The following is an 18,874-nucleotide window of genomic DNA, read 5'->3' as shown; positions in this document are numbered from 1 at the left end:
GTTGATTTGTTATTTTTGTTGTAGTGCAAGATGTTCACATAATCTATGTTTAACTCAATTTAGGTCTACTAAATAGAACATAGCAATGCGTGAAGCAGCAGGGGAAAGTAGTCACACCATTCCTGGGTTAGGAAGTCATCTTCATACAGGATTGGCAGCATCAGACGTGAAACTCTGAACAAATGACAGGTGGCAGTAAATTAGGGCTTGATTGAGGACAAGTACAGTTAGTTTTCCACTTTTTTGACTGGTGCTTGCATCCAATAATGGTTATTGGACCAATAGAGAAAAGTCAGTCTTTATAAAGCAGAGAAGAGAAAGCAACTTAATGTTCCTCTGGGCACTGCGTAGCAAATATTAATCAAAAGGCAATAAGGTTGCTTTTTCTATCACAGGAGTTTCTCTGCTGCTTTCCCTAGAAATACCAATCACATTTTTCTCTGGCAAAGTGATAACTGGTTTTCACAGTGTGAGTTGAATCCAGATGTGACTCTTGCAAAGACATTGAGTGAAGGACAAGCACAGAGTGGCAACCATCAAGCTTATATGACAAAGCAGTAGATGGTCTTTCGCCCTGTACAGTAGCACCATCCAGCTATGGCTGAGACAGGAGAAATTGGTATTGTAGAGTCTTCCTCCAGAAACTTCGTCCTAGGTTTGATTCTCAGAAATCCTTTTAACTCTTCATTTACAGAAAAGGAGAGGGTTGGATTTTTTATCTGCTATTTTCTGCATCATTTTTAAGAACATTGCCACTTTCTTTGATAACATCAAACGTTTCGTCCTTAAAAGCCAAAGATTGTTCACTCTTGAAATGAAGAAGGATACCAATAGGTGTTTCAGCAAAGTAATCCCTTTAACCCAATATTATCCAGCAAATAGAGCACTAGCAGTGATATTCTTTTCTGCAACAATTTCTACATGAAAAAGGAAGAGCTGAATGTATGAGAAAATCACTAACAACAAAATAGAAGTTAGCAGACCTTCCTCATTAAGGTCCGAGTTTTTTAAACATATCAGTGGTGGCAAGGATTCATTTTAAAACTGATCTTTTAGGGAGCATAGGGGACTAAGTTGGTGACATAAAAGTTGTTGTTTTTTTTTAAAAAAATTGTTCCATTGTTTCTCTATTCTACATTTCAAAAAATTAATAGAGTAAGTGCCTTCTGTTTGAAAATATCAGTTTTTGTCAGGGTTCAAGTCTGTGCCATTAAAAAAAATCAGATTTTTTAATATTTAATTTTCTCTGTATCAGTGCAACAGCAAATAACTCTTCCAGGACAAATAAAGGAAGAATAATTTAATCAATTTTCCATTGCAAAATAGAACATGTACTGACGTGCTCAAAACAGAAATGTATTGGTTTTAATACCTGTCATTTATAAAAGTACGCATAATGTGCTATCCATTGTCAGTATTTTTATTTGCTTTGGTAAAAAGGTATAATCATAACTGTAGTACAGTATCTGAAATTTGATTTACACGGGAGAATTGGATTGGTTGTGTAATATGTGTTGCTGGTATTATGCTCCTCTGAAAGATCTCTGACTGAGACCATTGTATTGTGTTCATTATGCCACTCTGTGACTTCAAGAAGAAAAAAACAGGTACCTGAATATGAACAAGAAAAACAAAGGATAGGAAAAGAACAGGCAGAACAGATAAAGAATGAGTAGGATAAGTGAGTGCTTTACAAATGAAAGCAGATGTATGAAATTACAAGCTGTCGGATCAGCAACGGAAATGAAGATGATAAAGTGGTTCCCTACACAGATTATAATTATTCATTTTGCCCAGTCCTGCATCTTTTCCCCGTAATCCTCTTGTTGAGGGAGGAAAGGTATGGGAGGATATGAGGCTTATTCACATGAAAGAAAAAAATGTAAAGCATTTAAATCTCTCTGTCCACAGAACAGTCATTTATTTTGCCTTTTATTGATTCAAAATAAGTCTATGTTTGCAGGATCTTTTCTGGTGTGGAAGCCTGATTAGAAGTATTTCTTGTTACAACTAAAGTTCTCAGAATAGTAGTCTGTTAAAAATTTCATTATAATTATTAGCGTTTGAGTCTGTCTTTATATTGCACAGTGCAAGCGCCAGTAACAGGCATTGCTTTGACAGCTGTGGCAGATGGATTGCCTGGATTTAGATGGTGCAAAAGAAATGAAGTAGTTTACACAGACCTGCCTGAAAAGATGTCTTTAATAATTGCACTCATAATGAGATTGATTTGGGAAAAAAAAAAAAAAAAAAGAAAAAAGAAAGAAAGAAACAGAAGATGACAGTGACAAGCAAAGAACTGTATAGAATATACTTAGCTTCGTATAAAATCAACTTCCTAAAAATTTCCAAAAAAGTAAAAAATTCTTCTTAATGTTAACAGTGTATTTTCATTCTAAGTATTTCTGAAATGCAAATCTAACCTTTTCCCTTTGTACTTAACATTACATAAAAAGTTTTTTGATTTACTAGAAAACAGGGAGTTGTTTACCTCAGTTTATATTTGCATATGAATGTGCGATTACATGTGTGAGTGCATGTATCTGTCTATGTGCATAAGAATACAATAAAATATATTTCAGCAAAGAATTATCAGAGCGGGGAAAAGTTACCATATAAGCAGGACCTCACATATTAACACCTCTGGATATAACATCCGCAAGTGAGTGGTTGAAAAGCCAGTGTCCACTTTTGGTTTTGTACCTCCACTGACAGTATTTCCCCCACCTCCACTGGCTCTGGCTGAGTTTCCATGCACACCTTACAAAGAAGTGTCTAAATTTAGGCACCTAAATCTGGAAGTGAATCCTAATATAAAGGTCTATGAAATACAGTCAGTGGTAGATTTAACGATAATGCCGTTTTTTTTTACCCTAATGATATTGGATCAAGTGTAAGTCAAAGGGCGTGGTAATACAGTATCAACTTTTAGTCTGAGTTCTGCTTGAATTTGGAGAGTCTTCGTGAGGGAAAAGGCAGCTACATTTGAACTGTCATAAATTTGCAGGGAATAACATAATAATATTTTGCTTTTTTCACTTTCATTGTAGTGATATCAAGTAATTATCAGACCTGTTTGGGACTTCTGATGCATTATCCTCCTATTGGAGACGTTCACTCCCTTATCCTAAGAGCACTTTTCCTTCGAGATCCAAAGGTGAGAGGCTGGATCTGTAAACATGGGAAATGAATCTCTTTAATAGAATGTTCTGAATGCTATGACATTAATAACAATTTATATTTTGATGGATAGACTATAGTTTCAAGTTTCTTTTTCCTTGACAAGCTGAAGAAGGAGGCTGATAAACAAGAATAAAATAAAGTTTCTTTACCCTTAAAATAATTCCATCCTATTAATGCACTAAACTTCTACAGGAGCTCAGGTAAGTGCAGGTGTTTATGCTCCTTTGCTTGGTATTCTGCACAGACGTATTTCATCACAGAGTACACTTTTGAGGGAAACAGGTATTTTATATATTAACCCTAGTAACTAAAAACTTTTTCTTGAGATGTCTACAGATGAATCACTGTTAATCCTTAAAACACTGCCCACGTACAATATATAATATGTTATGTGATGACTTTCAATTAAAAATGAGTATCTATTGTTAACAACCTGAAAAGATTCACAGAAATAAAAAATATAAATTTATAAATTTAAAGTTTGTGATACACTCAACTATATTACAAAATTGATTAACTATTTGCTGATTTAGAAGGGCATGCATATGTATGTGGTTATTATACATGTTCAGTATCCACAATATAGTAGATAAAGTGTGTGAGGCAAAGTCGCACTTGATATTCTTTTCAATATTCAGATTTTTGGCAGACAGCAGAATTTGTGCTAGTGGTTTTGAACTGTCTTTGAGCACGTCCCATTAGTAAGCTGCCAGTGTAAAGTTTGATTCCCCTCATCTCCTGATTCAAGTCACCTTTGAAAGTGAAAAATTCAGCACTTCTGCACTCTGACTGTTTTCTGCAAAATTTCATTCAATACCAATGTTTACACTTTTGTGGATTAAGAAAAAAATTGTCTCTTTGTTTCTGTATCAGTTTTTTGCAGAAATCAGCTTTCTTTACAGCTGCTTTCTTTACAGCTGTTTTCTTCATTCCTCTCGGGCACAAAGATTTCTTTCATGACGAGAAATATATAATCTTTTAAGTGTGTAAGAAAGTTTTTAATGTTAGATCTCAAGAATTTTTCTTAAGATTTAGGCAGCAGTCTGTGAAATCAAACTGCCAGCATTTATTTAAGTACTTCATGAGCAAAACAAGATAGAACTATTTTTTAGAGGAAAGACATAGAGGGAGGGAAATTGTGCTGAGATATTGTGCTCAATCCGTACGTAATCTGCTGTTTAGCAAAGGAATATGTTAAAAGGAAGAAAAATTACTAATTATTCAACTGTCTTCCAAAGTATCCTAGGCAGTATACAAGCTGTACAACCAGCAAAATGGACCAAAGTAAGCCTCCAGTATCCTATGAAAGAAGTTTGATCACTGTTCTGCTTCTCACTCTCTTGTCTGAAGCAGAGTGAAATTGTCAGGCTCATAAGGCCTTGGCATCCTAATAATTCACTTTCTCAGATGTGTCTAAAATCACTTTCAGAGAAATGATGGGTGTAGGACCTTATTGTGTCTTTCAGATAGTTCTCCCTTCAGTCAGGTGAATAAGCCGTTAACTCTCTTTTGTGCAAATGTTCCTCCTTTCTGAGCTCTACTTAGCTGTTTGGGAAATACTCTAAAGATTAGAAAGCTAGGATTTCCGCAGAATAGAGAGCCCAAAGGAATTCATAGCTGCTTCTCATTTAACATTGGGTTTTTGGGTTGAGACTATATTAGCAAGTTTGGACTTCCTTTAATAAGGAAGGAAGGTTTTCTATTCAAAAGGATTTCTCTAAATGAAAAATTACCTTCTGGTCAGAGAGGGAAGTATATTTCCAATGCAGTAACAAGTACCTGTGTTTTTTTTTTTTAATCTTTCTCGAGATGTAATTTAAAGTTTCACTTATGTGTCTCTAAGCATAAGCTGGTTTAACCCAACATATTTCTGAAATGGGAGTCTGTCTACTGTGGCTTGTTATTCTGTGTGGTCCAAGAACTACTTATAAATTTTCCTAGTCTGTCAAAATTTTTCATTAGTGAGAATGAAAGGGAAGACTCAAAAAGACATCATGGGTGCTGCAGGAGTTAAAAATCAGTACACAGATTATATACCAGTGTAAGTGGGAAAATTAGAATACCTTTTTTTTGTTTTCCGCATAAAGATAATTCAGTTTGCCTTTATTCCCTGAGCAGATAAAAGGAGATTGCAAAAAAAGACAAGGAGATTTTAGTCAGTAGTGTAACTTGTAAGCGATGATTAGCAAATTCATTGCTTAATGATTTTTCTTCCTTCTTTGATGTTTTCCTGCGCATTTCTCCATCAACCACTTCTAGCTTCTAATGGGAAATTACATTTAGTTTGGTGCAATTTCCATCTTTTGAGCCAGAACTGAATTGTTCTGTATTGTATATCTTCCAGGATTTTGCTTGATTTTTAATGTATGAAGTGGGATATTGTTGCATAGTCCAGTGGCTTATTTCATTATTTGTTGAACATAACAAGTATGTAAAGTGTCATTCCAAATATCTGAGGCAAGTTTGCTCTCTGCGCCTTGGAGCTTGGATTCACAGCTAGGCAGGAAATGCAGTAGAGAAATCATGGATAGGTGTAAATAGCAATCTGCCTTTTAAAGGTTTGTTAGTAAATGTTATCTTCGGGTGATGGCACGAACATAAAACTGAGAGGTTTTTTTGAGAAGTAGGTCTCTCATAGGTTGTGAAGTAGTTCATGTGGCCTTCTTCATGTGGCATTCCTGTCCATAGCTTCTGATTCTGGAGATAATCAGAAATTGCTCCTCTGATACAGTCTGTTATTTCTGCTTCTGTTTTCTTCATCTGTCATAACCGATAACTTCATCTTACTTATTTGCCTTGTAGATTATCAGGAAAGGTAAACTGTGGCTTGATGGACCCAGCATTTTTTGTTTGCTGCATTGCAGTGCAGACCTCGCTAGGAGAAAACCTAATTATCAGAAGAAAATGAGACCATTTTTTTTCTTACAGATGAACAAATAACATTTCCTGACCTTCTGTGGAATCAAACTTCACCAGAAATCTTAGCAAAATCCAGTAATAACTGTAGTATGAAATGTTTTGTACTTGCCCTTACAGCAGCTCTGCTTTTGACTTAGTGGACCTGGGTTGGCAGTTGGGCTAGGAGGACATTCCCAGTTCTACATCCCCAATCTATTCCAGTACCATTGAAAGGAAATACAGAGTTATATAATAGCTGGAACCAAGTAAACACACCTGTGTCTGATAGGTGGGCTGAAAGACTGATTTAATAGCTTTGAGTATGGGTCAGTGTACAACAATTGAATTTAATCTCAATTAATGAAAATCTCAAATCAGAATTGTTGTCTTCAAATAGGGTGATATTGTTAACCTGCTTAGCAGAGTGTTTGTTTCACATCTCTACTCTTTGAACAGGTCATTACCTCAATTATTTATATGAAAGTTAGTTCTGTGAAATTACAGTCCTTTCAGATCTTGAAGTCGAGCTCCTCATGAAGGAATGGAGTTTTGTAAGTATGCTTATGTGAAATGAGAAAATAAAGCTAGGTTTTTTTCGGAAGGTGTATATCTCTGTATTTAATATTCCATTATATATTTTCAATTTTTTTCCACATATCTAAACCATTGAGTACTGTTAATTTTCAAAGCAAAATCTGCAAAATTAAGAAGTAGATATACAGAGATAGGGCAGCAGAAAAATATAAAGTGATTAAAAAACATAGTTCTAACTAAAGTTGTTCAAATAAAAAAAAATTAAAAAACCCAATTAGAAACAAAAGTCATAGAAAATGTGAACATATTGTGTTCCTTAAATAACCAGATGTTCTTTCCTTCCTGAAGGCAGCCAGGGCTAGGAATAAAAGGTTTAAAACTATTGTTTTAAGTTAACTGTGAATTTTGCAAATCTGTTTTCACCCTTTAGCAAATAAAATTCTAATACAGCAACATAAGCAAAGTAATTTTCATCTTTGGGTGTGCTTATTTCTATGTTGTTCTGTGTTGAAGCGTTAACCTTATCACAATGACTTATTACAAATCTAAAGCACAACGCAGAATATTTCCATTTCACATTACATACTAAGAGCCTGACAACCATCCTTTGTCTGAAAGTGTACTGTATTCTTAGTATTTTGTCAAATATGTTTGCTTTCAGATATTTTAACATAGTGAATTACACTGTCAAACAAGCTTGTTAGGAGTTTTATTCAATGGAGACACTGCTTATCATAAGCCATTGATTTTAAAAAGAGAGAAAGAAAGGGGCTGTATTTGGTCAGTGGAAATTGTTACTTATGCTAATAATATTATTATTACTGCTGCTGCTATTTTTTCAACACTGTATTTTGAGGTATTTGCTGACATTGAAAATGGTGACAGAAGTTTTACAGACTATTAAATTCTAAGTAAATCCATGACATTTAAAATAAGTTGTATTACCTCATCATGACTGAAGTTACAGGGACTGACAGAAAACTTAAGCAACAATTTATGGTTATGATCATTCTGTAATGATCAGTCAGAGAAATTTACATTCCAGTTTTTAACACTTCAAAATCTGAGCAGTAAATGACAAGGGGAAACATATTACTGAAATTTTGAACTGAACTCTTTCTTTGTGCATGAATTTTCAGCTGAATTTTCTTCTTAAGTAGCTGCCACCGTCTCAGAGTTTTCTCCAAGCTAGTTTCATGTGCCTGAAAGGCTGTTGAGTTTCACTTTCTTCTTCAGATGGATCCTTTTCTATACACTCATTAACTGAGGTGCTGCTGCAGAGCTGCAACTGGCCTTTGAAAGCTGCCGTTATGTCAGTGTTGTTTGTTTCGCTGTTTGTGGCAGGAGAAAAACAGGTTTGAGGTTGTTTTGTTTGTTTGTTAGCATTGTCTATGCAATCTGTCATTAATTACCTCTCTTTAATGACCAGATTTCAGCCAATCAGAAGTTAGAATCTGGCAGGTTTTGGACATTAGCAGCTCATTAATTCCTACCAACTCAGAAAGGTACTGGATGGGGTGGTTAGTCCATTTTGTCAGAGTACCAAAAGAAGAAAGGAGGGCTGAACAAATGATTTATTTTCCCTTTTTCTTTTTCTTTTTTTTTTCTTTTTCTTTTTTTTTTTCCTATCATAAAGAACATGACTTATTTTTCAGGAGATTCACAACAATACATCAGGAGTTTGAGGAGGTTGAGTCAGCCTGGGATGATGAGTATCTCAAAGTAATGTGAGGTGCTGATATGAGTAAGGTCAGCTGTGCTTTTAATGAGAGTCACTTTCACAGGGACTGTGACTGGTAAAGGAAATGATGTGTTGCAGTACAGTTTAATACGTGTCTTTTCATTTTGGAGGAGAGAATTAGGAGAAACAGACAAATGCATTTTCTTTTAGTGATTCAGTGGCATTACACAGTGAACTTCTGTTTCCCTTAATGTCTGAAAGATTAAAGTCTTGGATGTTTAATAGATAGATGAAAATGTGTCAGGATCTGGTTTTACAACCACATTATGTTCCTTGTGGTGAACCTAAGTATTCTGATGGTCTTATTTCCCAATTTACAGCTACAAGGTTAAATATAATTTAAACACTTCCTTTTGAATAAATGAATATTTTTTCTTTAACTGCATGGTAGGCTTTCTAATGAAGGCCTATACAACTTCAGTACTGCATATATTTTATATATTTATTAACTTATTCTTTCTGCTCTTGAATTCAGAAAGTTTTGCTTTCCATTTGAAAAGTTATTGTGTTTCATTAAGTGAATAAAATATAACAAGCAGCTATGAGTTTAATGATAAATTACTTGGTATAACTGTTGCTATAGTACCACATAAAAATAGTTTGCCGTGGATTAAAAATCCTTTGTTTTTGTACAGTTGTTTGAAAACCTGTTCCCATTGTACCTATGTTTTTTAAAATACAAAAAAAACTTTTGTGTTCAGTACTCATAGTACAGTAACTTTTTCATCTGTCTCAATGTTAATTCATAGAGTCATAGAATCATTAGGGTTAGGAAAGACCTCTGTGATCATCTAGGCAGACTGTTCACCTATCTCCAATATTGCCCACTAAACTATGTCCCTAAGTACTACGTTTACCCTTTCCTTGAACACCCCCAGGGGCTGTTTCTCCACCACTTCCCTGGGCAGCCTATTGCAGTAACTCACTGCTCTTTCAGATAATAATTTTTTCCTAATATCCAACTTCAACATCCCGTGACACAACTTGTGAGTACTCCTTCCAACTTCCTTTCAGGGAGTTGTAGAGAGCAATAAAGTCTTTCCTGAGTCTCCTCCAGACTGAACAATCCCAGTTCCTTCAGCCTCTCCCCATAAAATTTGTGTTCCAGACCACTTACCAGCTTTGTTGCCCTTCTCAGGGCAACAATCCAACTGCAATCTCTCTATATTCCAATCTCTCCAAAAAAGTTAACCATTTAATCAACCCACTATGAAATAGTCACTATCTTCAAAGTATCATGTATGTCATAAGTAATGCTTTCAGAAAAAAATTCCTGGAAAGTAAGTAGTTCATTAGTCATTTGTGCATGAGAAATCCTTCAAAGTCTTCCTTGTTCTTCAGTTTCATACATAACATAGTAGTCATCACTCTAAGGAGAAAGCTGGTATTTTCAATTGCCAAAGACATTGCTGGTTAAAGCATCACTCTCTTGTTAGTGTTGTATACAGAGGCCAGTTATGTAGATAAGAACGCAGAAGTATTATATTAATTCAAGTTAAACAACCATTGCTCTTAAATGTGTGGAAAAAATTGAGGGAAATAATGCAAGATAAAGCTAAGTTTTGTTACAGTGACATGTCTCGTAGTTGAGCTGTGTTACAGATAAGATGATGCAGAAATAAAGCACTCATCCCAGCTATACATAGGGCCAAGTGAACACCACTGCAATCTACTTCTGAAAATGAAAATATATTCAGCAAGGAGGGCATGTTCATGTAGTTGTTTTCACTGCTGATGCAAGCTGCTGGTCTGGAGGGCAGTGAGGTTGATGGTGGTATGCTTGGCAATTTCTGTGCCCACAGGAAGTGTATAATCTTTCACAGGAGACACCAAAAGGTGAGTCAGAAACTACTGTTTCTGCCATTGACTGGAATTCAAGCAAATACATGATCATGCTGTATAGAATAGCAAGTAACAGCCATTATTCTATAAATAGTCATGGCAGTTGCTGGTCAGTCAGCACGACCAAGAATTGCAAGCATGAGGGGGAAAAAAGTGTATTTTTTAACCTTCTTTTCAGATTTCGTAAATAGCTCTTTTATGAAGGAGTCTTCTCTATTAGCAACAGAAAGCAAGAGCTGTGGCAACATCATGTTCATCCAGAGGGCTGACGGAGGAAAAATTTGGAAATGGGAAAGGAATTGTTCTTCTGTGTTGATAAGTGTTCCTGTTAATATTCACTGGGAATTCATAAGCTCAGTCATGTAGTATAAAAATCTTTTCAAAAGACAGGTTGGAAGAGAAAGTTCTGTTTGGAAGCTGAAACTTCAAATAGTTCCTTCTCTTTGAGCAAAGCAATACCCTTAGTAGCAAAGTAAAAGCAATTCCGATTATATTTTATGTTAAAGTAAGGAATAGAAGCGTTTTAAGCTCTTAATTACTCTTGTTACCAATAAAACTTACTGCACGTGAATTTCTTGGGGCTGCTTCTTTCAGATGATTGGTTTGCTTCTGTTTAAAAAGTCGTATGAAGCTACTGACCCTCTCCTAAAGAGTAATGATATATCTATAAAATTACCACATTAAAATGTATTTAACAGTGTTAGAGAGAGGTGATTATGGTTCTTGTGTGCAAACTGACAATTCAATTAATCACTTCTAGTTTGCAAGGTAGTTTGTCAAAAGGAAGCACTTAAAGCACTCTGACTCTACCTAATCAAAAGTTCTCTGTATCGTAATTTGTTTCTTTGACTAAAATTGCAAAACACAAACTGTGAGTTATATAAAAATAGATTCATAATCTTCCAATAATCTATGGAAGATTAGCTACTGAGTCATATCTAGTCAAGTAGGATGGAATTTAAGTTCAATCTCTTCTGATATAAATATGGATATATTGATGGTGTATTGACACAGCTTATGTTATTAATTGTCCTATACAAAAGTTATTTGATTGAATCTGTTTGTATTGTAAAACGCTTCTAAAAGAACAAAATATTTTCAAGATAGAAGTGGAAATGGTGTAGACTCTCCTTTGCCAACAGTTTTTATGGAAAATTAGATTTAGAGAACTAGGGTAAGTTTCTTGGTCTTCCTTAGGAAGCAGAGTGGTAAAAATGGCTCTCCCGTGCCCCCTCACTGCTGGAATCACAAAATGAAACAAATTGCTTATCCCACAGCACCAGGAACTTAGCAAGTCCCTTCTGTTTTAGAGGAAAGGACACCAATGTTGTATTCCTTCTATGGTGTTATGTGCATGAGGCTCTTTGAAAAAGCCTTCTTCACTCCCTAGGGACTGGTTTCAAGTGCTTTACTTGGCATATTATGCATAGAACATAAATTATTCAGTTTCTTTTCCATGTGGCAGACGTAACCAAAGAAATTTTTTTTTTTTTTTTTTTTTTTTTTTTTTCAGGTGTGTGAGATTTGTGTACAAGCACATGTCTGGAAGACATAATACTGAAAGTGTGGTTAACAAGGGTTTTATCGGTATAAGCCTAGGATAACTGCATTCCTCACAAAACCATCAGTGAGTTACGCAGGTTGTCCAAAACGAGTGCCAATAAAACCATAATATGGTAGCTTTTCTGTACATAAAGATGTCATATTTTAAATATCATAATTTGGAACATTCCAGGGTTTAAAGCAAGGCTCGCTGTGTGTTCTCTTGAAAAGCCTGGATCTTTCCTCCACAGTTGTAAAACTCTTGTTCTAACCACACGGGGCTGCAAGATGCCAGTGTGTAAATCTGTCATGGGGTAGGGCTGAGCGCTGTCAGATTTATATCTCACTATTTAGTTAATTTATTTCTTAAAACCTAGGGTTCGGTTGAAAAGTAGATGATGATTAAGAGGCAGATTTAAAAGGTACTTAAGTGATTCTGTTTATGCTAGACAGGGATTTTACACAGGTTATGAACTTGAGCATTGGCAAGTTGGAGTCTTTTTGTATGGAATATCAATAAAAGCTGATATGGATTGATTTGGTCTACCAAATGCAATACGGCGTAAAATGATAAATGGAAAAAAAAAAAAAAAACAAGCTTTTGAGTGAGTTAGGACAAGGATCTTAAACAGGCAACTAGAAATTTCTTTCAGTCAAGTCACTGAAGTATTTTTAAATCTCGCTTGTCATTTCTTCATTTCTATACCTCTTGTCATAGAATGCCCATGTGAGAGAAAGAATGTGTACGTGATGTTAAAAACAGACCATAATGCACAGTATTTAAAATATCATCCTGGTATTTGAATTTTCTAGTTGCCAGGGGGATGAAGGGCTGTCACGGAACAAAACTGGAGATGATTTATTTCAGATTGATCAGAGTTCGGGGGTTTCTTCCTGCCTTGACTCAATTAGCAGAATTTTTTCCTTCTCAGTTCTTTCTGCGATTTTTTCTTATTTCAGAAATTTCTCCCTAATTTTTCTTCATAAGCAATTAAATATGATAATTCTTCATGCTGTTATTGCATTGTGAATAACAAGTTCTGCGACTGAGACCCACAGCATCTTTCTGAAAAATGTAAACAGGAAGTATTATTCCCAGTTTGAGAATTATGGTGTTTCTGTGCCAAAGTCAGTATTAGTGTACAGATCTCCTGACTCCTGTGATTAGAGAAAGTTCTTTATTATTTCTGTGCATGATATTTTCCATGCTGTTCTACTATCATATCGAGGGCTGATAGATGCAGACTGTCAGCCTATGTCTTGGATAATATTTAACCACTGGCATTGAACCACTTTAAAATTGGCACATTATGTCCTCTAATGCCTCAGTTGTTTGGTTCTTTCTAGTACGTACTTAACTCTGTGGTTTGTAGGTGAGTGATGGAGTACCTTTTGTGCTTCAACAAATTGTTCATTCCAGAGAATGAATAGCTAGGAGGAGAAAGATGAGAGTTTTGTTTTGGGAGTGGCATATGCTTTGGGTGCTCTAGAGTTTGGGATGGCTTTACAGTTAGTATACGAAATATTTTGTCCTGTTTATGTAATGTGAAGCTATTGCTTATACCTTGTAAGTCAAGTCTTCGAGTGGAGTCAGATTCTTGGATAACTGACAAACAAATAAAAAGAGGAAAAGTTAAATTCTCACTGCAGCTAGGCTATTAAGTAATCATTAGTATGCAGTTCATATTAATTATCAGTGAATTATCAGTGAAAAACTGCTGCAGAACTGAACAAAATGCAAAGATGCTTATCCATGTCTAAGTTGCTGTATTCTACCTCTGTTTCCTGACCAATTTTTCCCTTCTTTTTGTCTCTTTTATTTAAGAAACAAGTACAGATGATGTAAGTGGAAAAGGTATAGCTTTGCAGACCCCTTCATCGTTACTGAATGTAGGGTCAGGTGTTCCTCCAAATTCAATTAGAAACAAATGAAAGGGGAAAAAAATAATTTTAATACAGAAATATTTATCCTCTGTGAGGATTATAAAAAAAATAATATTCTACTACAAGTAAAGAAGAGAAAAAGGTACAAAGTGTCTCCTTAAAAATATATTTTAAATAAAAAAGGCAACATTGGATCTTTCTCTTTTTTGTGTATGTTTAGTTCAGTTCGTTCTTTGTTCTAGGCTTAAAATATTATTCATTTAGAAGAAAAAAAAGAAAAGATGTGTAAGCATTTGTTTAATATACTGAGAGAAACTGCTTAAAAAAAAAAAAAAAAGAAAAGAAAAGTCCCGTTTGGCTCTGGTGAGATAATTATTTCAGCGAGACTATTGCTGTGCGGATGTGTAATTCACCGTTGCTGTTCTGTTTGTTTTTTCCTCTGTTACATTTAGGTTATCTGGTTTCAGATACAATCTATTAAGTGGAGTATTTTTCAGTAGTTGAGGTTTTCCCACCTGTCTACCCTAAAACACCTGCAACATATGTTTGTGTACCCCTGCGATGCTCTGTGTTTTGGGCCCCGGGAAATTCCCCCAGAGCTTTCTGCTTATAAACAGCTGAGCAATTCATTTCTCTAATGACAAGTGCTTTTCCCTCGGCATTGAGGCAATAGCATGTTCAAATGAAATAAGCCTCATTTTTCATCAGACATATTGAAAATCGTTTTTCATTGTTGTCTCTCTTATTCCGGGCCTTCCGATTTTGTGCAGAATTAGATTAGATTTTTTTTTTTTTCTGTTAATATGCAAGAAAGGGTGAAAAGGAAACACCTAGACAAAGAAAATAATGTTGAATACAATCCTCCGCTGGCACCTGCATGGAAGCTTCTGCAAATAACGTGTATTCAAATGGTTAAATGTTACGTTACAGCATAGCGTGGTTTCCCCAGTGCACTGCAAGAGCAGCGTGCCCATGAATGGTTTCACACAGCTCTGTGGACAATCTTATGCAGTATGTCCCTGGACGCCCATAATGGAAGGGGCAATACTGCAGATTTTAAGTGTACAAAGCACAGCCCCTCACAGATGGGAGTTTTGAGAGTTTTTCAGCAGTTTCTGTGAGTTTAAGGAATTCCTTCTGCATTCCATGGGATTCTGACCCTGTCCTCAGCTCCTTCACCTGGGAAAAGAGTGGGCATGGGCATGGGCATGGGCATGGGCATGGGCATGGGTATGGGTATGGGTATGGGTATGGGTGAACTCCAGCCCTTCTCCCATAAAGCAATGCAGAAGGTCCCCAGCAAATCTCCACTACCTTTATGTGTGTTTGGAGAAGTACATTTGCAACCTGTAAATAAGGCTCTGTATTCTAATATTAGGATGGAGTCCGGTGTACCTAAAATACCTGAAACATACTTAGATATCTTTTCAATTGGAGCTGTGGCTAATACATGCTTAAAAGACATACAAAAAAACTATACATGTATGTTATTTTGAAAACTTTGAAGTCCAAAACTGCACTTGTGCCTACATGCGCTTCTGTATCTGTATTTAGTGTGTGATTCCTCTAAAAGTATGAAAGTGGCTGTTTCCACCACTTTAAGCTTACTTTAGGTAGAAATGTAAGAACAGAAGAATTATAAAGCCAGCAGACTGCTACCGAAGATGGGTGTGGGAAGAGGGATTTGTAGTACCGGCACAGGCAGCTTTTCTCTAGTATTTCTGCACTGTTTCCCTTAGAAAGGAAAAAAAAACTGAATGTGTTAATCTGTTTAATGCCCTTATGCAATTTATTAGGAGATTTCAACAATTTAGTAATACGAAGGGTTGATTTCACTGTCATTTAAACAAGACTTTCCTCTTAAGGAAAAATATTTCAACTGAGGAATTTGTCAAAATAATTACATAAATTGGGGAATAAAAAGGAAAAGTTTACTAGCCTAAGTAATTAAAAATATAAATAGTATCATTCTAAATTGCAGTATGTAAGGAAAAGGATGCAGTTTCTGTGAATATTTTAGACAACAAAGCTATGTTTTGCAGTAAATAAATTTGTTTAATCTTCTTTTCTAATATATGGTATGTAATGTAGAGGGTAGCTGAAACTGCATGTTTAGATGGGAATTAATGGAAAATTCATAAGGAAGAGATGTAACTGCAGGTTTTTGTTTCTTATATTTAACCTAATGACTTGATTAAAATATACAATTTAAAGGTTAATAACAATAATAACATAATATATACTAATTTATATTATTAACAATATATAGTAATGCAATAATATAATAATATAAATATCATAAACCACATAAAGTCATATTTTTTTGCTCCCTAAGGTGCTATTTTCAGAACTTTTAACATTTCTGTGGTAGTACTGAGCAGATACTGATCTGCTAACATGTATGTCAGATATTTGTGTTGATTTGTTTTTAATACTGTACTTTCCTATATGGATAACTTCACTGTGTTACAAAATGGTTTTCAGCAGCAGCTTGGTATTCACTGCCTTGCATTTCTAATGTTTTTCCAGTATCATTTTTTTTTTGAAGGCATTTTTTTCACTGCATGTAATAGTAATTTAAACTGCCTCTTCCTTTGAAATCTTTAAACCTCATAGGAATTTAAATAGTCCCTTGTGAAAGTAATGCTTGAGCCTCATTCATATATTCGAGTTAGCTCATTATTCCTATTAATGTCTTTAAATGCTTAGATAGTAGATCAGCCTTTCGTGTCTTGAATTACTCATCATTTCTGCATAAATATGTTTCAAGAAACTGTTCATATGATCTTTTCCTCTTTTAAACAGTTTTCTGTTTATTTGTTTGTTTGTTTGTGGGGTGGCAGATAGCAAATTCCACCAGTTTTGCCAAGTTTAGAATAAATATTGAGTTACTGGTCACATTGCAAAACAAAGTAGCAACTGGTAATGTGAGTTTTTCAAGGGCTTCCCTTGGAATTAGAAGTACTAACTATTCTATTGATCTTATGTTCATGCACCTTGTGGAAATGGGCATCAAGTCACATGAAGGAAAGTTATTTAATTCACAGGAGAAAAGTTACACTGATTGCTTGCAGAGTAGTCACAGAACCATCAGTTATCCTCCTCGTGTCAGTTTGGATTTGATTATCATAGAAATGCATTGAATTACCAAAGTAGAGCAATAGTAACTAAAGCTGATTCATTGTTATTGCTGTCAGTTGATGAGGACTGACTTACAAGCCATATGAATGGGTAGAGTTATGCAAATATTGTTTTTGTATCAAGGGAAGAAAAATGTACAGCACCCATTACAATGTGGGTGGTAGAATAGATGAGAATGTTTTTAATGCTTGTCTAATAGCTTTTAGTTTTGTTTCGTTTTGAACATTACAAACAGGATATATCTTTAAATTGTTTAATGTGTTTCCAAATAAAGGAAACGAGACCTGTCATACAAGATTAAGTCTGGCTACTTGAAGGAATCTGGAAATTCCCAGCTTTAAGTTTGACCCCAGAAATTACCTTGGCCTTTGATACCTACCACCTCCTTACATACTCCTGTCTCCTGTTCTGCACATGCAGTAGTTTGGTCTTCAAAATGCAACTATACCTCTTCCGAAAATAAGAAGGCTTTTGAGGAAAGAAGTTTATCTGGAGTTCCATGGGGAAAGGAGGGAGATGGATACTACAGCATAAAATGAAATTAGGAGATTTAGGACACAGTGTGTGACTAACTCCATGAAGAATGTAATGTGCTTTCAACTGTGAACAACTATTTCAGACAGGTCATTGCATAGTTCATTAAAACTATATTTACTATTAACAAGAGATAAAAAGGCAGATCAGAATGTAAGGCAACAGCCTACGGATGATCAAATCTTTGAAGCAAATAATCAGAAAGTGTTTACATGTGTTTTAGGCAGTATATTTGATCATTGCAGTGAATTTCTCCTCTAATTCATGCTTGCGTATGCAGGGACTCTGTAAGTCTCTGCTGGTTTTGGGTTGAACCATATGCATGTAATTTTTACTTTAAAATATTTCCATTAAAATAATAACTTCCAAATAACATCCTTCAGGTTGCACTAGTTCAGTCAGAACTCTTTATGCACGTACTGCATTCACGCCTCTTCACGTAGTCATCGAAATACCATCTCCAGAGGTGTTTTCACAAGTACTGGAGGCAGTGGGCTCCAGTTTTATTGTGACAGACACTTTTGAATAGCTTCTGCTTTCAGTATCAATTACAAAAATGTTGTTACAGGAGAACTGTGCTTTCTTTGTGGCCTCAGTTTTGAGCAGGGAGAAATTTAGAAAGAGAAAGTCTCTGCGTGCCATCTAGTGGCAGTGCTCGGCCAGTCTTGCTTCTTCGCTTAACCCAGATTCGCACTTGTATGCAGTTATTGCAATATGTAAGCGCTGCTTTGTCCTTACTGTTATCATTTTCTTTAAAATCACATCATTTTAGCCTGGAGATGGTAGCATTCTGCACCTGAGATAAAGGACTAAATTACATCTGTGTCTGAACTTTGCCCTGCAGTACTTCTGCTTTACTTAGAAGTGCTATCACAGCAACCAGCAGTGCCTTCCTCATGTGAAACTGATTTCTGTTAGTGAGGAGAGGGCTTGCCACTAACCTTAGGTATTATTCTAAGGATTTTAAGGCTGCATTTTATGTAACTACCATTACTGCCCTTAGAAAACAAGATCTTGAGAAAATAAATTATGCTTTAAATGTGTAATCTTTAATAAACAAATTTCTTGTCTTGACTTTAAATCTTTCAGAAAAAAAAAAAAAGATCCATTACAGTATGCTTTCTTTGAAGGATACATAATGCTATTTTTTTTTTTTTAATTTTTTTTAGAAAAATCCAAGACCAGTGACTCACCAGTTCCAACAAAATTTAGATTATTACAAAGCGCGTGGAGCAGACTTGATGAATAAAACTCGGTAAGCTATTTCTGAAGATGTTTTCACTGAACTAATATCTTACATAAATAAAATGTTTCGTAAGTCACTCATCCCAAATGAGAGTTACATAAGCAGTGCTAAAATTGTGTGTTCAGTTCATGACATTTATTTTGTATCTTTCCCTTTCTTTTAAGAAAAATTAAGGTTACATGATAATTGGTCAGCTCACTGGCTTTTTGTTTTAAGGCTAAGTTACACAGTGGCACATTTTACTAAAAGCAGGGGGTAAAGCATTCAGCCAACATGAATTCTGTAGCTGAGCTACTTCCAACAGTGCATCTAATTCCAATCTGTAGTAT

At 35.3% G+C, this 18,874-nt stretch overlaps 1 protein-coding gene across 6 annotated transcripts in view; it reads left to right on the top strand.

Moving 5' to 3' along the window:
• Positions 1–18,874, top strand: part of TBC1D5 (TBC1 domain family member 5) — a 295,713-nt gene that overhangs the window by 222,452 nt on the left and 54,387 nt on the right. For all 6 annotated transcript variants that reach the window (XM_048950415.1, XM_048950416.1, XM_048950417.1 and 3 more), the window contains 2 exons: positions 3,051–3,157; positions 18,469–18,554. In XM_048950415.1, coding sequence (XP_048806372.1) covers positions 3,051–3,157; positions 18,469–18,554 — 193 coding nt within the window. The remainder of the gene's footprint in view (positions 1–3,050; positions 3,158–18,468; positions 18,555–18,874) is intronic.

The sequence above is a fragment of the Lagopus muta genome, chromosome 7 (assembly GCF_023343835.1).
Source record: "Lagopus muta isolate bLagMut1 chromosome 7, bLagMut1 primary, whole genome shotgun sequence".
Lineage (NCBI taxonomy): Eukaryota > Metazoa > Chordata > Aves > Galliformes > Phasianidae > Lagopus > Lagopus muta.
This window is presented reverse-complemented; position numbering and strand designations above follow the sequence as displayed.